Here is a 20,101-nt window from a genome sequence, read left to right on the forward strand (position 1 = left end):
GAGGCGACTGCTCTTCTGCTTTGCGGGATGAAAATAGCACTCGTTTCTTGTCAACGACGAATAGTGACAAGTGGCGCCCTGCGACGAGCCTCGACGCATATCAAACCCATGGAACTGGAAAGTTTGCAAAACGGATGGCCCATGTCCACGGTGGCTTGGAGCCCATCCAGTGAAAGTGCAGCATCAGTGCCAACACTGGAGTTTCGACTGCAGACGGTCGTCGAATGAGACCTGTCTCGAGACGATCGACTGAGCCCTGCCTCTTCGTTACGATAATACGTCAGCTATAGTTAGAGTTGCACGCCAGCGCCCAGAGGTCGTATCGATGGGTGAGTTGTCACATGGCACCGCCTAGAACTTGACCAACGCGGGATAACTGGGCGATTGATAAATTCCACCCTGGGTTAGAGAGCTGTCGTCTCTTTCTCGGAGATATAAATATGCCCTGACGACTAGCCTGGTCCCAGGATCATTATACCTAATATGTATAGACGGGCCGGCGGTGAAGATCTACGGTTGCATATATACTAATTATCTGCAACCAAATTGCTCCCACTGGCCTCTGATTATGTTGTGGCATGGCACCCTGAGGAAGTCAGTTAACTAGACGTCGAGTTCGGTTGATTGGAAAGACACGCATGGGGTCTGGAGAATCCGGAAACTGATCAGAGGTTTTGCACGTACCTCTTGCACCACCAAATTCCTGTCCCATAGTCACGCTTTAGCGTATAAGCCACGCGGGATCTCTGTATGCACGTTAAGCAGGAAAAAAGAATATTCTTGAATCAAATAAGAGGAGACGGCAGAGCAGAGGAGGGGAAATACCCGCACAAATCCTAGGGAATGATGGAAGATGTCGGTGGAAGGGCTAAATTTTGTGGGTTATATATTCCATTTGCCCACGGCTCGTGTGAGCATTGCATGTCGCTAAACATGTATTGTCCCTGAACTTGAAACAAATGGGGTGGGTGGCCTATGCAGAGTGATGTTAGTGAGATAGTTAGAGCTAGAGATAAGTTACAATAGATAACTACTTACTACGGAGCACCGCCAGCGAAACAATCCCTCTGAAAGTTTTGTGTGTCAAGGATTAGCCTTTCACGTAAGGAGTACAGACACCCGAGACTGCCAATTTGTCCGACCTATGTGATTGTTGATTTACGTGTCAAAACGATGAAGTCGAAGTTGAAGTCGAAGTTGAAGTCGAAATTGTCCTGTTTACCCTTTTGGGAACTCAAACGGAGATTTGGTTCGTCGTACGGAGTACACGTGACTAGATTAGTCATCTGGATTAGTAATAACTATTGTACTGTCAAATTCAAGAGAAGACGACAAAAAACGACCATGGTAGTGAAGCTGAACGCGAGGACAGAGAGCTTGAAATTGGACAGCAACACGACATTGAAGCTGCTGGGAACATAGGCATTGGGCCGCTGCTGGATGTCTTTTTGTAGACATGCCTGCCGAACGGCGGCCCGGAAGTATGGGAATCCCGCAATCGACCATGTTTGGGTCAGTGACGAGCTTGTTGCCTCGACTTTTGCAAGCTTTGCCCGGCGGCACCAGCGACGTTATGGAAGCAGTGTACCAGGACCTTTCGAAGCTAGGAGGCGCCTTGCTAGACGTCGCAATATGGACTTAGCCAGTGGAATTGGCTCTTCTGCTGGGCTAGATGCTGCACTTTTGTTCGGCTTTTCAGGTACCGAAAGACGACCCCGGGGAGAAGCTTCCACTGCCCCCTCGCCATTATTCCAAACGCCTGCTTGTGAGTACCATTTAATTCTCTATGTTGACATTGATATGTTTACACGGCTCTGTCTGTCCTATCATCTAACCGCAATTGATAATATAGACAACGATCCACCCATCCCAGAATCCTACAATAGCTCGGCCGTCCCAGTGTTTAGTATACGAAAATCAAACCCTCATCTCCCTCCTCCATCACCACCAAAACCACCAAGATTAAGGAAAGAAAAAGCCATTCCTGTTGTCATAGAATGCCTTTTCTGTGACGATAAAATTTCACTAGACACGGTTCGTCGTGTGATCAGGGATGTCGATATAAATCTTCGCGTCCAGCCAACGCTCAGCAAAATGATATTCAACCATATACTTCAAACCCAGAAAATAACAAGGTGGATGGTTACTGATTTGCACGATTTCCTTTTGGATCCATCGTTAAATGCTCCGGGCTCGAACAATTATACGACTTTGATGGAATACTTGAGTCTGCAGAAGTTTTCTTTGCCAGTCATAATTGAGCACCTTGATCAGCTGGCAGCGGGTTTGACCCTTGGGGCAATACCTCTCAATGAAATCGAGAATATAATTGTCAAGCTGCCACATCTTAATACCACTGAGGGCTCTTTTGCACACTCCCACCCAGACCTTCTGGTTTCTTTCTACACGGAACTTTGGACGGGCTTGCGAGAATGCGCTGTGCTAAGGGCCAGTGACCTTGGTCCTTCCACTCTTAACCTGTGGCTGGACATGTTGCTGAATTTACCGCCGGGAACTAAATCGATCGCTTTATGCAACCATATTCTTCATACCTTGAGGAAGATGGGGCGCTCAGAGCAGAAGACCATGTCCAAGGTTCTGCTACATACCCTTGAATTGTCTACTGAGAAATCGGCTATGCCAAGAAAAGATGATTGGATAGATAGGAAAAGCCTGCAATGTCGCCTACAGGAGATGTCAAATACGTTACGATACTTCCCCAGTACAGTCGCCCTTTCCAGTATATTCGGCACTACGGAAGCTTTGATATGCTCGCCCAATTATGATACCAACCGCCCTCAGATGCTGCTAGTTTGGTCATGGATGCTGCAGCGCCTGGTTGGACTTCGTGGCATGCTTTCTTCGGAGATATGGATGGAGTTTCAAGTTTCATGCCCGGACAAAAACCAGCTGGGTAAAGCCCTTACTGCCGAAGAAGTTTGTTTTGTGCGGATGTGGTTACTACGAATTATTGGCCGCCGCACAAAGATGTATTTCGATATTGACAGTCGCCGAATGGATCTGTTCGCTAAATACCTCCTCTACTTGAAACAAGCTTCTGGATTACATGAAAGGGGCGGTATGCTAGCGAAAGTCGAGTCTCTTATTTTGCGTTTCGACAAACTAGGTCTCCCATACACAGATCACGTTCTTGTGACGGCTGTCAGATCAAAATATATGGAACGAATGGGGCTTACCGGACCTTTACCACAGTCGATGATATCAGCAATAAACAGCCTTGACTGTGGTGTTTTGCACAAACCGGAACTTATGTGGATGTACGAGAAAGGAACATCGCTCAAGAACCTCAGCAATGCATTATTTGAACAAGCAGCGCTGGAGACAGATATAACCGACCCACACTTTCTCCATCGTTTACTGCTATATACGGAAAACAACGTCATACACTCTCGAGGGGTACTCCTTGGACTCATTGAGAACCACAAGCCGCTTAGATACGCTTTACAAAAGCTACGATACTCACCACCTAGTAAAGGAGTGGCAGTAAACCCTACCAGGTATTTACCCGAGGGAATACCTATCCTTGACCCACAAGCATGTCTTAACACGATAACTTTCCTTGCATTGGTTTTCTCTACTGTGCCTGTTTCTAATCGCGTTGCATGGAGGTTAACATATCGGTGCTGCAAGCTTCTTCGAACCCAGAATGCACCGATATTGCCTTCCATGTGCCGGGCCTTGTATCATGCTGGCATACAACGATACATTGACTCAGGGAGCAGAGTGCCTCATGAAAGACGGAAATATATAATGGACATATTAAGGGAAGTAGAAGGGCCTCAAATCGGTGGTTTGAAAGCCTATTGAATGGCAGTTTGATATTTTGTACGATCTGATCAGGTGTGTGTGTATATATATATGTAGATATAGCCATAGAATTATACCTATGACCGGGTTTAATTGGCCTGAATCCCTGATTTCAATACGCAGGTCTATGCTTAATTTACGAGAAGACAAGCCATGAAATGGGATATCGAATTGGCGGAGTCAAAGGAGCAGAAACTCTAGTCTATTTAGACGTCAACATCCATCCGCTCTGCTACAGCTTCCTCTCCACCGAGTTCTTCGATGGTGACATATCGAGCTAGGTCAGCCTTTGTAATGACCTGCTCATCTAACCACGCCGTTGTTCCCCTCTGGAACTTATAGCTTCTCTCCTTCTCTCCTCGCTCATTAGGCGTAAGGTAGTTCCTCATCACTTTGGTTGGCTTGTCTTTCTCCATCACACAGACATCAACGTTGCTTCCGGAACCCAGATCGTTCCAAATACCAGCCTGAATGGCCTCAGATGCAAGTTTGATGGCTTCGTCCTTTGTCAATGATGGTTTCCACATCGACTCGAAGACAGACATGGCGGCCAGAGAACCGGAGCCCATAGTCACATATGGGAGCTTATCGGTCGAGCCATGAGCATGTACAGTGAAGAGGTGTGTTCCAGTCGGGTCGACACCAGCCACCACTAAGTAGGCGCCTATGTGGCCTTGATAGCGGAAAAGGTGCTGTTTAAGCATGGTCATGCATGTCGCTACGCGGGGTGCTCTGCCGGTTGAGAGAGAATGGAGTTCAATGTTGGAGCTGATCAGGTTGGTGGTGAATTCGGTATCTGCTGCAGTACCGGCTCCGGCACACCATATCGACGGCGCTATATAATGGATTTTCTCGCAGTTCTACATGTGCACAGGCGTTAGATAGAACTCGGATGGATGAGATGGAACACTATCAAGTACCTTGTCTGCAACAATAGGTCCACTGGTAGCTCTGGTATCAGCAGCAATCTGTGATAAGCATTAGTTATATACCGAGCGAGGAAACCAGACAATCGCCTTAGATAACGCACCACTACTCCTCCATCAAATATGCATCCCACAATGGTTGTACCAGTGCTCGTCGCCTTGGGTAGCGGTACACCCTTTGCATGGAGTGCGCGGTTGCGGTTGTAGTTGGAGAAGTCAAAGCCAGGCATGACTGCAGCGTTCCTCTAGTTGTTTGCGAGCGTTTCCGGTAGCTGTTGCGGCGGCGTCTCAACCTGAATCAGCGTCGTCTTCTTCTTCGTTTCTGGCTGGTTCCTTTTTTTTTTTTTTTTTTTTCCGTTATGTCTGTTGGATGTGACGATGCTTTGATGTTCGCTCTTCGTTGTTGTTGTAAGCTCGAAAGCTGCCTGGAAAGCTTCTGACCAATCAGAGCTCACAGCCGTCTCCAACACCTAAAAGGGAAATATCAAAAAACAATGTCAGCGTCAACTTCAACTTCATCAACTACAACGGTGTTTAACGCTTTTCTATTGTCACTTGTTCACAGAAGACAGAGCCAGCTGGAGACGGCTGCTCACCTGTGACGGCTGTGTTTTGCTTCTGCTAGGGAGCAACGGTCAAAATTTTCGGGCCTACCCTCAAGCTTTTCAACCGGGGACCTCGTGTCGTCCTGCGCCGCTCCTTAGCTACCTCAAGCCTGCCTCCGCTAAAGCTCAATGTCCCCAAGTCGCGTCTGTCTCTAGGTAGTGGACCGAGGTCTCTTTCGGCAGATTTTGAATCATCCTTCAGGATGGCCTTTTCGTTTGGTTCAGGCTCGTCCCAAGCTGCTGGTGGAAAAGTGACCACTGGAGCAGAGCTTCAGGAAATCGAAACTCAGGTATGCATTCTTATTACATAGCCAGAGCTATATGTTGGAGCACATAGCGACTAACGCAAAGATGTGTATAGCAAATCGGGTTTCTATCTATTGGGCACAATGCAAAAGTTAAACTGCTTCCTACCCCCTGGCCAGAAGACTCATTACCCGCGCCTACCGCTTCATTATTGAGCGTCACGTCGGTAAAAGGGCTGCTTGCGGCTGCAGGTCCGGAAGGAATAGCGATTGCGCGCACTGATTCTGTGAGGAAGGCGTATGCGAGTGAGCCTGTGGATGGTAGTGATGTCAGGACTTTTCAACCAGAGCTTCAGATACCACTTCCAAAGAGGGTTTCTCATCTCGCATTTTCTGCAGATGGCAGCGCCTTAGTGGTGGCAGTTGATGGCGGCGATGCATTGGCTATATATGATGTCTCGGGACTACTACAGGGAAGGACCCAGCCAACAGCTACTCTCAATATAAACGGTGCAACACTGCGAGCTCTGGCCGCCAACCCGAATCCGGATACGTCTGAGTTATTTGCAGCTGTTACAACCAACGGCGAACTGTTGATCGCCAATTTGAAAACGAATCAACTCGTTTCAGGTTCGGCAGGACCTGTGTTGAAATCCGGCGTCAGCTCTGTCTGCTGGAGTAATAAAGGTACTCAGCTGGTAGCTGGTTTGGGAGATGGGAGTGCATATCAGGTAAAACCAGATGGGGAAAAGCAGGCGGATATACCCAGAGCTCCGGAGATTGGGAGTGATCATCATGGTAAGTTTTTGCACTGTTGGACTGATTGAATAGAAGGTTGCAAACTAACCGACCTTTAGTATCTACTATCTTGTGGCTGGCAAACCACGTATTTTTTGTTGTTTATACTCCAACAAATACGCCTGATGGCCCGCCGCCGGCGTCTAATTATTATATAGCCACAAGAAAGCCTCCGGACCAGTATGAGTTCAGAAAGTTGCCTGAAGTTAGTGCTCCGTTCGGATTGGCAAGGCACCCTGCATACCAGTTCACAGCCCGTATGAGAGATTTTGAGCCACACCTGAAGGAAGCCCTAATCATTGCATCTACTGCTTCAACTGATATTGGATTGATCACACAATCCACTGCAGATGGCACACCCACATTCGCAGCTCTTACTATGGCTGATGATTCCCGGAGAGCAGTGCTTCCTATGACGGAAGATATGAACGATACATCCCCCATTGGAATGTGCCTGGACCTTTCGAGCAGAGATAGTGTCATATCCCCCGTCCCTGGAGATGAGGAAATTAAAGAATCTTCGTCCCCGCTTCCTGCACTTTTGGTGCTTACAAATGATGGAATGCTGTCCTCTTGGTGGTTTGTACATACCGAGTCTATTAAACAGCAAAAACCATACAGTGGCCTAGTCGCAGTGAACTCCAAAGGACAGCAAAGCCAACCCCAGATTACCTCTACCCAGCCAGCGGTGACGACAACTACCCCAGCTAAATCTCCATTTGGACAAGCCGGCTTTGGCCAGTCCACGTTCGGTAAGCCAGCCACACCAAGCTTCGGCATGAGCTCAGCTCTAGGCATGCAAAGCAAGCCTGCGTTTGGTTCGCCTTCTCCTTTAGGGTCATTTTCTCAAACTCCAGGTGGTTCTAGTACCACACCTGGGTTTGGCTCAAGTACACCACAAACAAGTGGAGGGATCTCATTTGGTAGCCCAGGCAATCTCGGAAGTAATAGCCCTGCTTTCGGCCAAACAGGGGCATTGGGGGCTGGGAGATCACTCTTTGGACAACCTTCTATAGGAAGTGGTGGCCTAACAACTGGATCTGGTTTTGCTAACATTGGTGCTGGGGGAGGATTCGGCTCATTTGCCTCTTCTGGTGGCGGCTTTGCCAGTGCTGCCCAAACAGCTGCCCCTAGTGCTAGTCCTTTTGGGAAGCCCTCTTCCAAAGAAAGTCCATTTGGACAGCCGGCCTCTACAGAGAGTCCTTTTGCAAAAACTTCTTCCAATGACAACCCCTTTGCAAAGGCTGGCCAGCCGTTGTTTGGAGAGCCCAATGCACCAACTATGACAACTTCTCCTTTCGGACAGCAAGTTAAAAATGAAAAATCATCCACTAGTTTCGGTCTTGGGACTGGTGGTTTCACGGTGGGATCTACAATGAAACCGGATACCTCAGCTGCAATGGATGAGGACAAACCAGAACAATCTAGCGGGTCTTTGTCCATGGGCGCTGCTTTCGGTGATATGCTTGGTGGCATGAAGTCCAATATTCCCAAACTGGCTGCTCCAAAATCAGCGGAGCTTTCTATCAGCTCGACCCCTACAAGCGCGCCACCAGCCTCCATATTCTCGTCCCATAAACAAACCCAATCTCAAGATCAGAAGGCACCATCGTTTTCGAATCTATTCAACGCACCACCACAGCAGGAAAAACCTTTACCGACCGCCAAAACCACTACTCCTACCGGCTCCTTCAGCATGATCCCTGTGGTGAAAAAAGCACCGTCTACTCCAGGTGAACCCATTCACTCGCCAGCAACTATTAGGGCGGAGACACCGAAGGAGACCCCCAGGGCGACTCCTCCGACGCCGTTAGCAAAAGCTGTTGAAGCACCACTCCCACCAGAATCCACAAGCAAGCTTAGCTATGCCCCTGGGGACACATCTGCATCTTCATCCGGAGTTTCGCGTACATCAATTGAAGATGCCCCCCTTCCACCTGACTTTGTGAAGCCCAAAAAAGAAGAGGCCCCCAAAGAAGCTACGGACGTATCGCTTCCGGCGGAATCTGAGGAAGGTGATGCCGATTTCGAAGATAGCGGGGAGGATGTTGGACATGATCTAAGCCCTACAGATGAGGCGGCAGATCACCGTGTACAAAGTCTAAAGACCTCACCAGAGAGCTCGTTTGGTGGAGCCCCCGACAAGAGCCCTATGAGTGACTTGTTTACCAAAGGTGGCACTTCGGAACTGAAGACTGGAGGAGGAAAAACGTTATTCGGGGAGATATCAAAACCCATATTCCCGCCTCCTACCTTCCCAGAGCCTCGGCACCGCCTGAGTCCCCGGTCACCAAGTCCCGTTCGTAGTAGATCCGGACAAATGCTAGCCAGGGCAGACGGCTTCAGATCAACCAGCGCACCTAGCGCCCCCGATCGAGCGATCACTCGGCGAAAAGCTACACTTGAAGGGTCCATGCTGGCGAGGCAAGTGTCGCCCTCTAGAGACCTAGCCGAGGATCAAGCTAAGGCTAAACGTGAAGCCGAAAAGTTAGCTGCTGAAACACAACCACTGTGTGAAGATGACGAAGACGAGCAGCTGCGCGCTGACCTGGCCCGACCTATCTCCCCGTCACCTTCTCTAGACCCCTTTTTGCCCCATCAGGGTTATACCGGTGAGAGCATGAAACCAGGGATACCGGGGCAAATAGAGCTGCTATTCCGGGATATCAATACGATGATAGATACGTTGGGAATCAACTCCAGGTCTTTATCTTCATTCCTACTTTACGAAGAGTCTGCCAAAGAAAATGACTACAAGAGATGGCTCAGAACCCTACGGAGTGATAAATGCTCTGATTTACTCAACGAAAGACAGTTATTGTCAGAAGTGGACAAGCTGCGCGTCGGTGTTGATGCCCTTGACGAAGCACTCCAAAAAGGGAGGATTGAAGGAGTGCAGGAAATGTTTGATCAATGCCAGCAACTAATCAGCAAAGATCTAGTGACTCTACGTGGCCAGTTTGCCAATCTTCAAAGGACCCTTGATGCCCATACTGATTCGATTGCCATTGCCTCTGCTCCACTAACTCCGGAGCAAGCTGCACTTCAACAGGATCTCCGGAAAGCAGCAACAGACACACGGTCCAAGGTAGCCGACTTGGAGCGAGACATTACGGTATTCCGAGCCAAAATCGCTGATGCGTCCAGATTAGCTGGTGTGGATGGAGACCGAAAGATGGCGCGACCGACCGTTGAAGCGGTGACATCCACGATATCCACGATGACAAACATGGCAGAACGAAAGAGTGGTGACGTTGACGTCCTAGAAGCCCAGCTTCGACGAATGGGGATTGACGTCTCCGCCTCTCCAGCGCCTGGGAGAAGCAGGGAAGCTTCTCCTTTCCTCACACCTGCAAAGAAAACGCCAGCCGGCCGATTTCCTGTTACCCCTGGTTCTCAAGGTTCTCAGGATGGTTATGGTCGCAGTGTGTATCAGACCCCTGAATCTGCTGCAGCACAGCGCTTCCGGTCAAGCTTGTTGGGTCGTAGTAGCAGCGTCCAGGGCACTAATACCCCCGACATGGTCGTTTCGGAAGACTTAGAAAGCTGGCGGACTAAGACAGCTAGGCGGAAGGAAGTCGTTGGACACTTGCGATCTTCGTTAAGTAAACGCAAGGTGAAGATACGCACGCTTGATAGTTAATACGTCCGGAGAGCGATTGGGGAAATTTTCTTGGTTGATACCCGCCCAAGTGTATGGAGTATATTTATTTAAACCACACAATGTACGAAACTAGGTCATGCTGATGATTGATTGATTGTATTTTGGTCTCTTTCCTATTAATTTCTGGCGTAAAATGACTCACGGAGCTCTCCTTGGTCGCACTGGCCATGCGATTGTCTACCAACCAGTATTAATCTTGGAGGTGTTTCAGTCCATGGCTCTCCTTCTGAAGCGCCCATTCACAACCTGGCCCCCCTTGGCAATGCATGCACCAAGCTCATTCATCCACGGCCTAGCGATATAACACTTACAAATCGAATCGCAACAAAACGATAGAACAAAGAAAGCTAATTGGCAACCTCAATCTACTCGGCACTGGAACGATGCACAACCGGCGGCGTATCCCACGGAGGACAGCGGAATCGGGCCTTTAAAATTGAAGTACCCCTGCCTAGTGGCTTGGAGCTTTCCCGTATTATATGCACCACTCGCTCTGTCAGATTGAGTTGCCCAGATGCTGAATGCTGATAAGAACAGACAGGCGCCTACGGAAGATTTCTCCCATATTTCTTCGCCCCTTTCCCGCTCATCGGAGACCTGAGAAACGAAAGCTAGAAATATAAGTACCTAGCCCCTCTGGAGTACTTGGGCCTGAGTTGGGAAGGAAAATCACAAAAGAGTAAGAACAGGTTATCGACGACAGAGAAGATCGTTTATATCTGCCTCCTTCATGCACGCTATACGAATACAGCAACATCCCCATCACTAACGGGCGTAACAGACCCCAGAGAGACGGATTTATCAAGCCTGGCGGAGTATTAGCCCACCGACGCTCGCGAAGCAGTATCAAATCCCTTTTGGACCCCAGAAGCAAGGCGCCTATCGGGGTTTTTTGCATGGCCAGATTGATACGCTTTCGATGGATCCACTAGGGTACAGTTCTAGTCATCTTCATCCGAATTCTTCATCTGCCCCAGCAGCTTCCCACTCCCCGTCTCCAACACCTTCGATACACCTCTCTCCAGCCGAGTTGCGTCAGGTTCCCACTGTTGGTGGTAGCTCTAATACCACCGAAGATGCCAGTAATGGCTCTCAGCAGTATCAGCAGTATTTAAGCGGTACCTCGACTTGGGGAGGGCAGGATGTTGGAAATACAGGCGGCGATGATGGCAGCCACCAAGGGGGCGCGGCGACTACAGCATCAAAGAAACAGGCTCAGCAACAGACTGCGACGATGAAAATCCGTCGCCGGAATCGAATGATAACGTCCTGTCTGGAATGTCGAAGACGAAAGCTCAAATGTGACAGACTTCACCCATGCACCAACTGCTCAAAGTTCAAGCGTCACTGCCTCTTCCTATCTCCTACTACCGATGCTCTATCACGCATGAAACTGATGGAGTTAAAGGAAAAGATGGGATCTCTAGAACTTGTCCTTGAGCAAGATGTTGCTGCCAGACAAACAGGCCAGACGGGCCACGATGATCCGTCCAGTAGCATGAATGCTAACACTCCCGCCCCTGTATCTGGCTTTGTGTCCGGAGTGGTAGAATATACCAGGAATGATCGAAAGCCTGAAGGATCATTCGACTTGGATACCTTGGAGATCCTCGACAACTTGGAGCATGATAGGGGAGATCCTGTCCCAGATGATGAAAAGTATCTACGACCTACGCCTTTAGCCGTGATGGATGCAGCATATGATGATGATGCCGATGATGATACATTTGACATAGGCTTTAAACTTGGGAAAATGAGGATGACAGATCGACTAGGGGGTTTCTTTAGGCCTAGGATTGCAGATGAAATTTCCGTTGTACTCAAGGAACCAAAAGTTAGCAATGGGGTAACAGATACATCCTTAAATACCCCAGTTAAAGTCCCAGAAATGAAGCCACCACGGCTCAGAGATCTAATGCCAGAAGGCCAGGAATCTTGTTTCCATCCTGGACCTACATATATAGCACCTCATTCCGACTTCTTTTTTGGTGGTGGCCGAAGGACATCGCTTGCAGATTTCTTACCAACCAGAAACGCATCGGATAGGCTGTTAGAGCAGTATTGGGTATCTGTCGATCCAGTCGCTAAAATACTTCACCGGCCAACTTTTGAGAGGCAATATTGGGAGTTCTGGTCTGATGTTTCCAAAAGCCTGGAGCCTGCCTATTCCCTTCAAGCCGTGGTATTCGCAGTGCTCTTTACTGCTGTTGCTAGTATGCAAGAGCACCTGGTACTAAGTACATTCGGAGTGTCCCAAAAGAAGCTCATCGAAAATTTTCAGCTAGGAACAGAGATGGCTCTTGGAAAAGCTCATTTTCTCAAGACCACCAAGACACAGACTCTTCAAGCTCTTGTCATGTATATGGTATGTTAATTACTAGCCTGGCTCCTGATTTAAGATACGCATTTAACCATCGAGCTAGATTCCAATGTGCAGGAATGAAGTATCGCGAACTCATTCTGCCCTTGTTGGAACTGCCATTCGGCTGGCTGAATGTATGGGTATCCACCGTGATCCCGAAGAATATGGTCATGGCCCTGTTGAAACTCATATTCGGCGAATGATCTGGTATCAACTATGCTTCCTGGACCTTCGGACAAGCGAGTCACAAGGACCCCGTCAAACAATAAGACGAGAAGATTACTCTACTAAATTCCCACTGAATGTGAACGATGCAGATTTTTTGCAGCATCGCGGCAGTCGCCTAACGGATATGCCCAAATTTACAGACATGACTTTTACTCGCATTCGCTTTGAATGCCACGAATTACATCGACTAGTATATGTTGATAGAATGAAATTAGAGACCAACAGCATCTCGCTAACAAGGGTATTGGGGAAGATTGAAGCATTCAGACGGGCTACATATGCCAAATATGGACCGTTGATTTATGTTTCGAATCCCAAGCCTATTCAGCGAGCTGCACAGTTGGTATTGTCTATACTCATCTGCCGCAGTTACACAGCTGTTCTACACCGGTACCATAACAGTGTTTCGGTGAGAATTCCAGACCGGTTGCGACAGATAATTATCACGGCCTGTACACAAATCCTCGAAGATGCCATAGAACTCGAAACCGCTCCGGATTTACAGCCTTGGGCCTGGTACAGTGGTGCTTTCAATCAATATCACGTTGCTTTTCTGATCCTGATGGAAGTATGGGCGTACCCCATGCGAAAAGAAGCGGATCGGATTTGGAGGTGTTTGGATTATGTGTTTGAAACGCCCTCGACTCCCGCTATCCCAGACACTGCAGGCAAAAACGCCCGTCATCAGCTCATAATGCAGCGTGATAGAAAGGCTCGATTGATTTTAGAACAGCTCAGAGACAGGATGGAGGCATACCGCGAGATGAGAAAGCTGAGAGTGCCCATAAGCATGGCTGACACTAAGGTCCTACGAATAACCCCAGAAGTGGGAACATCTCGGGAACCAAGCCCGCCACAGACTACAGAACAGAACTCTGCCGGTGGTTCCTTGCAATGGGGGCCTCAGTATACGTCCCAACCGTTTGAGGAAAGCCAAACGATACCTGCACCTTCTAGTCAGTCTGTACACCCCTCTCGGGTATCACCCCCTCGGATGTTTAGCCATGAGCAGTATCAACTTCAATCGCAGCAAGGCCGCCGGTTGTCACCGGCCTCTCTAATGCAACAATATCAACATGGTCAACCAAGCTATCAAAGGTTACAGTCACAGCCGCAACATTCTTCGGCCCTTCCACCCACCTCATCCTCGTACTCGGCTAGCCCGGCCTATAATCCAACCTTCCAGCATCAAGGCTACACACCTGATTACTCAACCCGCATGCCCAGTAGAGAGAGTCTGGACTCAGGTACTGGATCTGAGGACTCTGGGATGGGACATCTATGGTTTGCCTCTGGGTTTGACAATACCAACACCGGCGCGGGTCTTGCGCCGCCGTTACACTCTGCACCACAGCGACCCTCAGCCATAACGGCCAAACTGAACAATACAGAAGAGGATCTCCCTATGCTTGATATCGACTGGGTAAGGAAGTCACTCCATCAAGTACCAGTTTAATATTGGATCTGCTAATATGTAATTCTTTCCCAGAATGAATGGGATAAATTATTCCCGCCAGACATCAATAATGGAGAGCTGAATCTACCACCCTTATCGCCGATGGTTGGTCCCACAGACACCACAGCCTCGCTAGACAATATATCGTCGCTTGCTGAGACGACAAACTCAAACTATTCCACATACCCTTATTCGAGCTCTTGACAAAATCATTTTAGCTTATTGGATTTGAATTACGCCGGGTTGGGCACATATCCTTTTAACCATGTGTACACTCCGTAACTATATCCTTAGCGCCTATGACGAATTTACTAATTAGTCCACCTTTGCAATGACAACACCCGCTCTAAGTACGCCCCCACTGCTTAGCCACCTGAATAGCCATCCAGCAACCTGCCATTTGATATATCCACCAAGCCCCATAATAGCCATGTCCAGACATCTCTTTTCGAGGAATCCAGCTAGACCCACAAACACATGGTCGGTAATATCCTCGATCACGATGTTTTCCGTTTTATATCCTGCTTCTTCTAGCATGGTTGTATATGTCTCTGGAGAGACAAAATTACCAAATGGGGCGCCAAGAGCAGGAGTCAGGAGACGAAGGAATAACGTGTTGAAGATCTGCTTCAGGCTCGAAGGATCCGATGGAGCAAGAAAGAGGTCGAATGCTAGCAGGTTAGCACGAAGTATGGAGTGGGAATATTTGAATATTTCCCGCCGCGAAGGATGGAAATGATACAGGGTGTCCAAACCCATGACATAGCGTTCCATATTATTGTTGCTATCGTTAATTGAGAAAGTATCGTAGAGAGTGTTCTTTACTTCGTCAGGCCAACTTGACGGTTGAGCAGCATCAGCACAAAATAGTGAGATCTTAGAAGGTCTGGCGCTGATTTCTTGCTGGCTTTCATACAGTATCTTCTGCTGTAGCCTCTTTTGAGCGAATCTATGCTGTACTTTATCAAGCGTAATACCGATATATTCGTCAAATACTGGCGAAGGTCTCGCAGGATTCATCATGAGATAGATCGTTTGTTCTCCACATCCGAACCCAAGGTCTAGAAGGACTCTCTTCTTTGTAGTATTCGATTCTTCCCCTGCCGTCTCGCCTCTTTCTTTGCTGTTAATATCGAGACCGGCGGTTCTCAAGACCTTGTCTAGCAATGCTTGACATGCTTCAGGGAGTTGAGCACTGCCGTTATCCTACATCTCAGTCAGCGAAATGAAGCATCGGCAGATTTCTGTAGGATATCAACCTTCCAGTAGCCCATGTTCATCCACATGGTCGTTGGAGGAAGCTGAATATTCAATGCTGCATGATCTAGTCCGTACAGCGACTCGTCTTGTGCCGTATAATTGGTTTCTATCCTGGTGTTATCGCCCGAGAGTTGTGCGATAAGATATATGGCTATCCCTTTGACCCATGGGAAAAGCCATATTGAGGATGCAATACCAAGTGCATAGGCTGCTATGATGGAAACGGGCAGTGTATATGATAGCATGTTAGTAGAGAGAGCCATCTTTGCACCTGGAGTAGTTTGATTGCAGCTACTTGGAGATTGTTGAGATGAAATTTTGGTTAAATCCGCCAAAAGAAAGCCCCAATCACAACCAATTAACAAGTCAGCCAGCTCGTATTTATTTGGTTACTTGATATCGAGAGTCTCAATGCATAATCTCCAAGGAATATCTATTGTATGAAGGATATGAATAACGGTGGCTGAAATTATATACTAATAACCAAGTCATTTCATAAATCGTCTTCCTTTACCCGCGTGAACATGACGGCACCCCCTTCGACCACCCCCTTGAGAGGATTCCCTTCGCCGTCTGTAGCCCATCCTGCCAGCTCGGTAAATCCACATCTACGATAGAAGGTGTCTTTGCCCTTGGCTGCAAGCACACTGGCTGCGATACCTTCTTCTCGCGCCCTGTCGACTCCCCAGGCCACCAGCTCACGACCATGGCCAAGTCTCTGGTACTTTGGCCGCACAGCAAGGCAGTTCAGGGACCAGTTGGTCAGACGATGCGGAGGCGATGCATACAGGGCCCCTAGAGCCTTGATAAGTGCTTGCCGGACAGACTCTTCGGTGAGCTGAGGAGGTCTGGAAGCAGCTCGGTTGGGGGCTATCAAAGCCAGGAAAAAATTGTGATATATCGATAGTAACGGTGATATCACGAGCCCTGCAAGCGGTAGAATAAGCTTCTAGCACGGTCTAACTAGCTATTGGATCATAGCTTGGTTAAAAGTCTTACTTGGATCCCATTTGCCAAGTGGCTTCCAGACGGACTCCCAGCCGGGTCCCATGCGATGCCACTGAGCAACGCCAGTTATAGTCTCTCTCGGGGGCCTGCTAGGCTCTTCTGCGCTCCTATCATCTTTTCGATCATCCGAGGATGCTTCATCCGCTGCCTCTGGCTTCTCGTCTTGTTCTATATAGCTAACGACGAAGACGTACGAGTAATTCCACCATTTCTCCCAGCACTTCCGCCGCCAATAGTTCAAATAATCGTTTGGATATTCTCGACGCAGCGGATGTAGGAGAGGGCCCATAACCTCCTCTTCATGGAAGCCCTCTGCAAGCGTCGAGGAGATTGCCTCCAGGTCTGAATACCTTGCGAGACGAATCGGCATTTTTCCTGGGCGTCTCGACTTGCTAACTTGTTAGTTAGACACCAAAACTTACGGCTCTCTCGCAAGGCGTCCCTCGGTTATTTATACACCTGGGTAACTGTCACGTTGGTGCTCGTATCGGAGGCAGAAGAGTTTTTCGAGTCATGATTAGCTATCGGCTGGGCCGACTGGGATAACTATTGAATAAAAATCATAATTAATTAACGACATGCAGGTTAACTGGTTAAGTGGATAACTATTTGGATGGGGAACAAAATAGTTAACTAGCTACTTGGACGCGAGGGAGCGGGGATATGAATGTTGGAAGGAGAATAATTTACACGTCTAACTGCTATAGCCCGATAGTCCACACGCGGAATTCTTTGGGGGGATGTTTTCTTGCCGGGGCTGCGTGGATTAGGTATGATCAAATATTTGGGCCAAAAAGGGGAGGCTCCTTGATTCGCTAACTAGTTAGTTAGTGACGGAGTGAGTTGTAACAAGAGAAAACGACCTTGTATTTCCCCGGTTCTAAAGCCGGTGGAAGACGCACGGGGCCAGAAGCTGTACTCTGCTTGGGGAAGAATAGCCGGACTGAGACAGAGCCGTTGAAAAATCTATGAAGTGGAAACTTTGCTGAGGATAACTAGCTGGTGCGAGCGGTCAAGGAGCTCAGCAAAGTCCACGGACTGAGCTTTCCTGCGGAAGATAGTGGCAGCATGCGCAAGCTTCGCCGTGAGCGTGCGGCGTGTTGCAAAATACTCTGACGTATTGGATGCTGTCTTATTATCAAACCGCTGAGCCAAAAAGGGGAGATCCCTGGCTGGCGGCAGAGAGAGTCGTTATATCACGCGCACTCACACTCACCTTTCGAAACCGTCGCCAAAACTTCAAAAGTGCCGGTAGTAGATGAAGGTAGAAAGTGTGCAGATCCAGCATGACAACAGTCAAAAATACAGACAACATCAAGCGGTACAGACGAAGTAAAAGATAAGTTCGAAACTGAGTCTGCAACGTAATTGAATCGGAAAAAAGTTCTGCTTTTGAGTGTGGCTTTGAATATCAGCCCCGTAGTATATCGTCACTGACACCATGGCCGGCGTAATGTATCAGAACAAGGCACCTCTCGGGAGAGTCAGGAGAACAGTTCTGAATGGCAGCCGACAGATGAGCTACCAAGCGTCCAATAACAGCCCAGCCTGGCATTTTATCGTGGGCGCTAATGATGCATTCCTCAACATTCGAGATTCCAAATATCGAGGCAAGGTCCTTGAAATTGTTGAAGGCCCTGGAGGCTCCAGTATCATTGTCCTCAAAGTGCATGGAGAATGCAGTAACATTTTGGTAAAGGCCTTGACGTTGAATGAGACATAGCTGTACGGCGGCTTTTATTTCATCAACACCTGTAGAATCGGCCATTCTGACATCATAAATCCTATTATTGGGGGTTACAGTATGGTGGAAAGGATTCAATATATGCGTATAGTATGATGCAGGACAGATGCTAACATTATGAGAGAGAAATTACGTGCCGGAGACAACACCTCGGCCACAGGTATACCTGAGAAGTAGAGACAAGTATTGGTGGGGAGAAACAACTAAAATGCAGACACCCTGATGGGTAAAGACCTGTAGTTGGTTAATAGGTAGATAGAAGAGCAGCGAGGACTGTGGCTTGGGTGCCAGCTTGACGGGTATTTTGGTAAAACCAAGAGAGCGAGAGAGAGAAGTGAAAATCGAGAGGAGGCGATTTTTATATTGCACCGAGTGAATATATTGCCACTTTGGGAAGGGGGCCTGGATATCTCCGCTTTGGGACTAGCGCAAAGATCAACGCCAAGCATCTCGGCTATAGCGTTTATTCAACCAATGCCAGGACTAAATCTGTATTAATCTGTATTAGTCATCAGATTTGGCTTCATGCACTCCGTATTCGAGAGTCAATATCATAAAGTTCGTTAGCGCCGCCAAGTTAAGCGCGAGTTTATATACTGGGCGGTAATGACGAGGTCAAGCCCTTAGGTATGTGAATGATATTTCTGGCGTCCATGAGAAACACTTGAGTTTACCAGTTAGTTGCTCTAAATATCAAGATAGCAGTTTGGGATGGTGCGTATGAAGATAGAATTTCAAGCCTAATAAGGCCAGAGGTACTGAAAGTCATAGCAAGTGGCAAAACAGCCCGGGGAAGACTATGGCCGAAGGTGTTAGAATGATTTCAATTCCCAGAGTGTTAAGTACAATAGACTATACTTGGGTATCTCTTCGCGCATGACATACGATATTTGAATTATACATTGTTCGTGTCCAGGAATCCATGTATGAGAATATCAGTCTTGTTCTTGTACTGGAGGAGTATCTATCTGACTGCCACGCCCAGCGGACCAGAAAACGTCCCGTCTAAACGCGAGGGGCGGCTTCAAGTCTCTCCATTGCCGAAGGTTCCAAAGCTCCTCTATCAATAAGCGACTGGATGAACTGTCTTGCCCAGCTCTGGCAATTCTCACCCTGTGGCGATGAATGTCAGCTCCGCCTTAAGAAGAGAGAAGAGAATACGGAGGTAATTTCTTTGTCTATAGCTTAGACGTACCGCGAAGGGGTCAAGGGGAGTGGAGCTTATCCCGGGTGAAGCAACGCTCTGCGCTACGCCAGCGAGCTGAGATTTCCAGCTGTCGCCCAGACTCCCAAGAAAGACACAGGAATGTTTCTTGAACTCCTTGCTCAAATCAAACTCCTCCTTGACCTCGAGATTATAGCCATGAAACGGGCTGCCAATGGCTTGAAACTCTTGCCCGACCTTGCCATTTTCGACCGGGGTTATCAGCACAGCCCAGTGCGCAGGGGTTTTAACGCTCTCTGGGAAAACAACTAAGTAGACGTAAAGTGTCATTTTTTGGACTCGTAGAATTTGAATCTTAGCTGATGGTTTTTGGCGGGGTCGTAAGCCGGCAGCCCGAGTTTTGTGATCCGAGTTTTGTAATCTGCATGCTTACTGGGCAGTCAGGGAGTTAGTTACCCCTGGACATCCTGGTTACATGCTTTGCTGGGCTGGGCGGATAGTCGGAAATATCAGCCAGTATCCAAGCGCTTCAATCAGGGATATAGAACTATACTTGCGCCTTGTTATATCGCTATGATGTTCCATCTGGCTGGAAAAGACTGATAAGTTAATCTGATATCATTTAAGGAGATCCCCACGCCCTGCGATTCGTAACTTCATCTATTTAGATAAACATCGTGATAAAATACAGCGATAAAGTGATAGAAAAAAAGGTCGAGAAAACAACGCCGGTATAAAACACATGAGATGCAAGGGGGTTTATATGCGTGCATGGTTAATGCAGAAACTAGGACACTTATAGACAGGGGGGA

At 48.2% G+C, this 20,101-nt stretch overlaps 8 protein-coding genes across 8 annotated transcripts; 3 read left to right on the forward strand and 5 right to left on the reverse strand.

The window, feature by feature from the left end:
* Nucleotides 1-1,632: 1,632 nt before the first annotated feature.
* ARB_04969 (uncharacterized protein) lies at nt 1,633-3,828 on the forward strand (the record flags this gene model as incomplete). The annotated part of the gene is made up of 1 exon (XM_003016631.1): nt 1,633-3,828. The coding sequence occupies one exon, from the start codon at nt 1,633-1,635 to the stop codon at nt 3,826-3,828; it is 2,196 nt and encodes a 731-aa protein (XP_003016677.1).
* Nucleotides 3,829-4,034: 206 nt separating this feature from the next.
* Nucleotides 4,035-4,984, reverse strand: ARB_04970 (uncharacterized protein; the record flags this gene model as incomplete). Its single annotated transcript, XM_003016632.1, has 3 exons — nt 4,035-4,688; nt 4,749-4,796; nt 4,859-4,984. The coding sequence occupies 3 exons, from the start codon at nt 4,982-4,984 to the stop codon at nt 4,035-4,037; spliced, it is 828 nt and encodes a 275-aa protein (XP_003016678.1).
* A 578-nt stretch (nt 4,985-5,562) lies between these two features.
* Nucleotides 5,563-10,045, forward strand: ARB_04971 (nuclear pore complex subunit Nup159, putative; the record flags this gene model as incomplete). Its single annotated transcript, XM_003016633.1, has 3 exons — nt 5,563-5,649; nt 5,721-6,402; nt 6,561-10,045. 3 exons carry the CDS (start codon nt 5,563-5,565, stop codon nt 10,043-10,045), a joined length of 4,254 nt encoding a protein of 1,417 aa, XP_003016679.1.
* A 940-nt stretch (nt 10,046-10,985) lies between these two features.
* Nucleotides 10,986-14,316, forward strand: ARB_04972 (uncharacterized protein; the record flags this gene model as incomplete). Its single annotated transcript, XM_003016634.1, has 3 exons — nt 10,986-12,431; nt 12,490-14,079; nt 14,146-14,316. 3 exons carry the CDS (start codon nt 10,986-10,988, stop codon nt 14,314-14,316), a joined length of 3,207 nt encoding a protein of 1,068 aa, XP_003016680.1.
* A 111-nt stretch (nt 14,317-14,427) lies between these two features.
* ARB_04973 (uncharacterized protein) lies at nt 14,428-15,635 on the reverse strand (the record flags this gene model as incomplete). Its single annotated transcript, XM_003016635.1, has 2 exons — nt 14,428-15,318; nt 15,372-15,635. The coding sequence occupies 2 exons, from the start codon at nt 15,633-15,635 to the stop codon at nt 14,428-14,430; spliced, it is 1,155 nt and encodes a 384-aa protein (XP_003016681.1).
* Nucleotides 15,636-15,865: 230 nt separating this feature from the next.
* Nucleotides 15,866-16,750, reverse strand: ARB_04974 (uncharacterized protein; the record flags this gene model as incomplete). Its single annotated transcript, XM_003016636.1, has 2 exons — nt 15,866-16,242; nt 16,372-16,750. The coding sequence occupies 2 exons, from the start codon at nt 16,748-16,750 to the stop codon at nt 15,866-15,868; spliced, it is 756 nt and encodes a 251-aa protein (XP_003016682.1).
* Nucleotides 16,751-17,791: 1,041 nt separating this feature from the next.
* ARB_04975 (uncharacterized protein) lies at nt 17,792-18,148 on the reverse strand (the record flags this gene model as incomplete). Its single annotated transcript, XM_003016637.1, has 1 exon — nt 17,792-18,148. One exon carries the CDS (start codon nt 18,146-18,148, stop codon nt 17,792-17,794), a length of 357 nt encoding a protein of 118 aa, XP_003016683.1.
* A 1,084-nt stretch (nt 18,149-19,232) lies between these two features.
* Nucleotides 19,233-19,619, reverse strand: ARB_04976 (uncharacterized protein; the record flags this gene model as incomplete). The annotated part of the gene is made up of 1 exon (XM_003016638.1): nt 19,233-19,619. The coding sequence occupies one exon, from the start codon at nt 19,617-19,619 to the stop codon at nt 19,233-19,235; it is 387 nt and encodes a 128-aa protein (XP_003016684.1).
* Nucleotides 19,620-20,101: the final 482 nt, after the last annotated feature.

The sequence above is a fragment of the Trichophyton benhamiae genome (assembly GCF_000151125.1).
Source record: "Trichophyton benhamiae CBS 112371 chromosome Unknown contig01989.5, whole genome shotgun sequence".
Classification (NCBI taxonomy): domain Eukaryota; kingdom Fungi; phylum Ascomycota; class Eurotiomycetes; order Onygenales; family Arthrodermataceae; genus Trichophyton; species Trichophyton benhamiae.